Genomic DNA, 2566 nt, shown 5'->3' with positions numbered 1-2566 from the left:
TTACCAGATCATGTCACAATGCTACATGGTACAAAAAGCAAGAAACAACATACAGAGAAGAAACGGCGTAAAACGAAATCAACAATCATGACTAGACGAGAATATGCCAGTCTGGGTTTATTTACATTACCAACACGTCAATTAAAATACAAGGAATTCTTACCACTACACCAACTGTGGAAAGGATATGCACAAGAACATCTTGGTTTGAACGAAGGTGATACAATTCCTCAATTGCACGAACCCACATATGATGCTTTTAGTAAATTACTAGTGAAAATGGATTTGCATGGTGCAAACATACGTGTGATCGAGTCAAAATCTTCAACTTTACTGGGTTTAGCAGGAATTATTGTGTTGGAAACTAAAAATGTGTTAAAAGTTCTAGGCGAAGATGATCATTTACGTACAATACCAAAAAGTGAATGCAATTTCGGCATGCGTTTAGGAAATATTGAGTTCACTATATTTGGCAAACATTTAACTATAAGACCTGCTGAACGTTCGGTTAAAAAGATTAAAACACTAGTAGAACCTTTAAAATTGTAATTGTTAATTATTGGAAAAAAAAAATAAAGAATAGGCGAACCCAAAAAGTTAACTTTCAATTCGTTGAACTTGTGTTTCCAAAAAATAAAGCTGTAGTTTATAAGCTCGTTCTAATTTAAAGCACGGCAAGTGCTTTGGTTGGTGTCACTAATTAAATAAAAATAAGTGACAATAAAACCTGGAACTTGACCATTGAAAGTTTGTGCAGCCTTGGCTTCTTGTGGTTAAACACGATTAGTCATCGCTTCTAATTTGACAGGCACGAGTTCTAAGCCTGTCACTTGCAGTCCAAACAAATTATATACGGACTATAAACTAATTAAATAAAAATTCGATTATTCCAAAGACCACTGATGAAGAGTACTTGGCAATACTCGAACAGCGTTGTATGGTCAGCCAAACTTCAATAAAATTAAAAATAAATTTTTGTGTTTGTCCTTTATTTCTTTCTTTGCTATTCAAAACCCCTCTAAATTTTAATAAAGCTTCTTTGTCACTATACAAAGAAAGTCTAGCTTTACAGCAACACGAATATTTTATTCATTGTTAATTATTTTTATAATAAGTGTAATAATAAACCACTTTGAAATGAAAAAGAAGTATTTTCAATTATTGAATTTATTAAGGCATTATCTATACTTAAAATCTAAAACACTTGTTTTTTGTTTTGTTTTTACAAAAGTGATGAATATATTTGTAGCTGCTTTGAAATTCCAATAATAAATATAATAATATAAAAATTTTTATTAAAATATATTCATATATTTTCCATATTATTTTTAAGAAATTATTTATGACTAACTCTTTGGAGACAATAGTTAAAAACTAACATTAAATAATTTTTAAAATGATTATATTTTTGCTCGTTTAAATTAAAATTTAATTAATAAACAAATTAAATTCGTTAGCGTGTGTTTAAAGGATTTTAAAAATTTCAAAATATATAAAACTTGTATTAATTTATTTTTAAGCTGAATTAAAGATTTGTAATATAAACAAATTATGTTGCCTTAAAATCTACACAAATCAACAATTGTTTTTTATATTTTTGCAAAGGATAATAATTGGGAATATTTTTAACTGAAATAGTTAATTTATAATAAAGTTAAAAAGTTAAATTAAAGTTAGAAAGACTTTCATAATAAAATAACATTGATTCTAAATGGCATTGGCCATTCAAACATTGGCAGTTTGAATTTAGTTTAAAATGACATAAATATGTATATGTATATATTCATAAAATTTACCAAAAAAATATGTTTAATAGAACTTTATGTGTCTGAATATAATTAATTATAAAAATATATATTATGCACATATATTTTTAATAATTAATAATACAAATGGAAATTAAATATAATTTGTTCAAATAAATTTTTTTTTATCTTTATACATGTTACACAGCAGAAAGTATATATATTTTTAAAATGCATAATATATGAAAATATAAATATTTATACTGATGTTAAATTGGGATAAATAATTAGTTTTAAATAACAATTCTTTTTAGTAATTTGCATAATTAAAAATATATATACTTTTAAAATACAGAAGGATATGTATACTTTTACTACGTTATATGTTAACATATTTCATTAAATATTTATTTATGTTTATTTGATCTTTTTTATATGGGCAAAATAAAATTTTGTTAAAAATAATAGCAGCATTTTTGGTTTGAATTTAATCTGAAAAATATAAGTCAAACTATTTATCGTAAGATGATTTAATAACTGAAAACGTTTCATTTATTTATTCCCAATTTATTCCCAATTGCAATAAAAAGTTAGAGAGTTAGAATTTCATTAATTTAGAAAAATGATTTACTATATACAATTTTAATTTAAAATAATGCAATTCAATTTTTTTTTTATTAATTCATATTTAAATTACCACACATTTTTTAAATCCTTTTTGCAATTAATTTTGAAAATAATAGATACACTATTATTGTTAATAAGAGCAAATTAATAATTAAACCAAAACCCTGGAAAAAAATTTTTTTATGGAAAATATG

At 24.2% G+C, this 2566-nt stretch overlaps 1 protein-coding gene across 1 annotated transcript; it reads left to right on the top strand.

Annotated features, from left to right (window-relative positions):
• On the top strand, positions 1–580 carry LOC119665372 (ribonuclease P protein subunit p29-like; the record flags this gene model as incomplete). Its single annotated transcript, XM_038074614.1, is given in 1 exon segment — positions 1–580. A coding segment is annotated over 1 exon segment (549 nt), but the record flags the coding sequence as incomplete, so codon positions are not given.
• Positions 581–2566: the final 1986 nt, after the last annotated feature.

The sequence above is a fragment of the Teleopsis dalmanni genome, unplaced genomic scaffold (genome assembly GCF_002237135.1).
Source record: "Teleopsis dalmanni isolate 2A unplaced genomic scaffold, ASM223713v2 unscaffolded_contig_4809, whole genome shotgun sequence".
NCBI classification, from domain to species: domain Eukaryota; kingdom Metazoa; phylum Arthropoda; class Insecta; order Diptera; family Diopsidae; genus Teleopsis; species Teleopsis dalmanni.
Note: the sequence above shows the minus strand (reverse complement) of the source record. Positions and strands in the feature narration are given on the sequence as shown.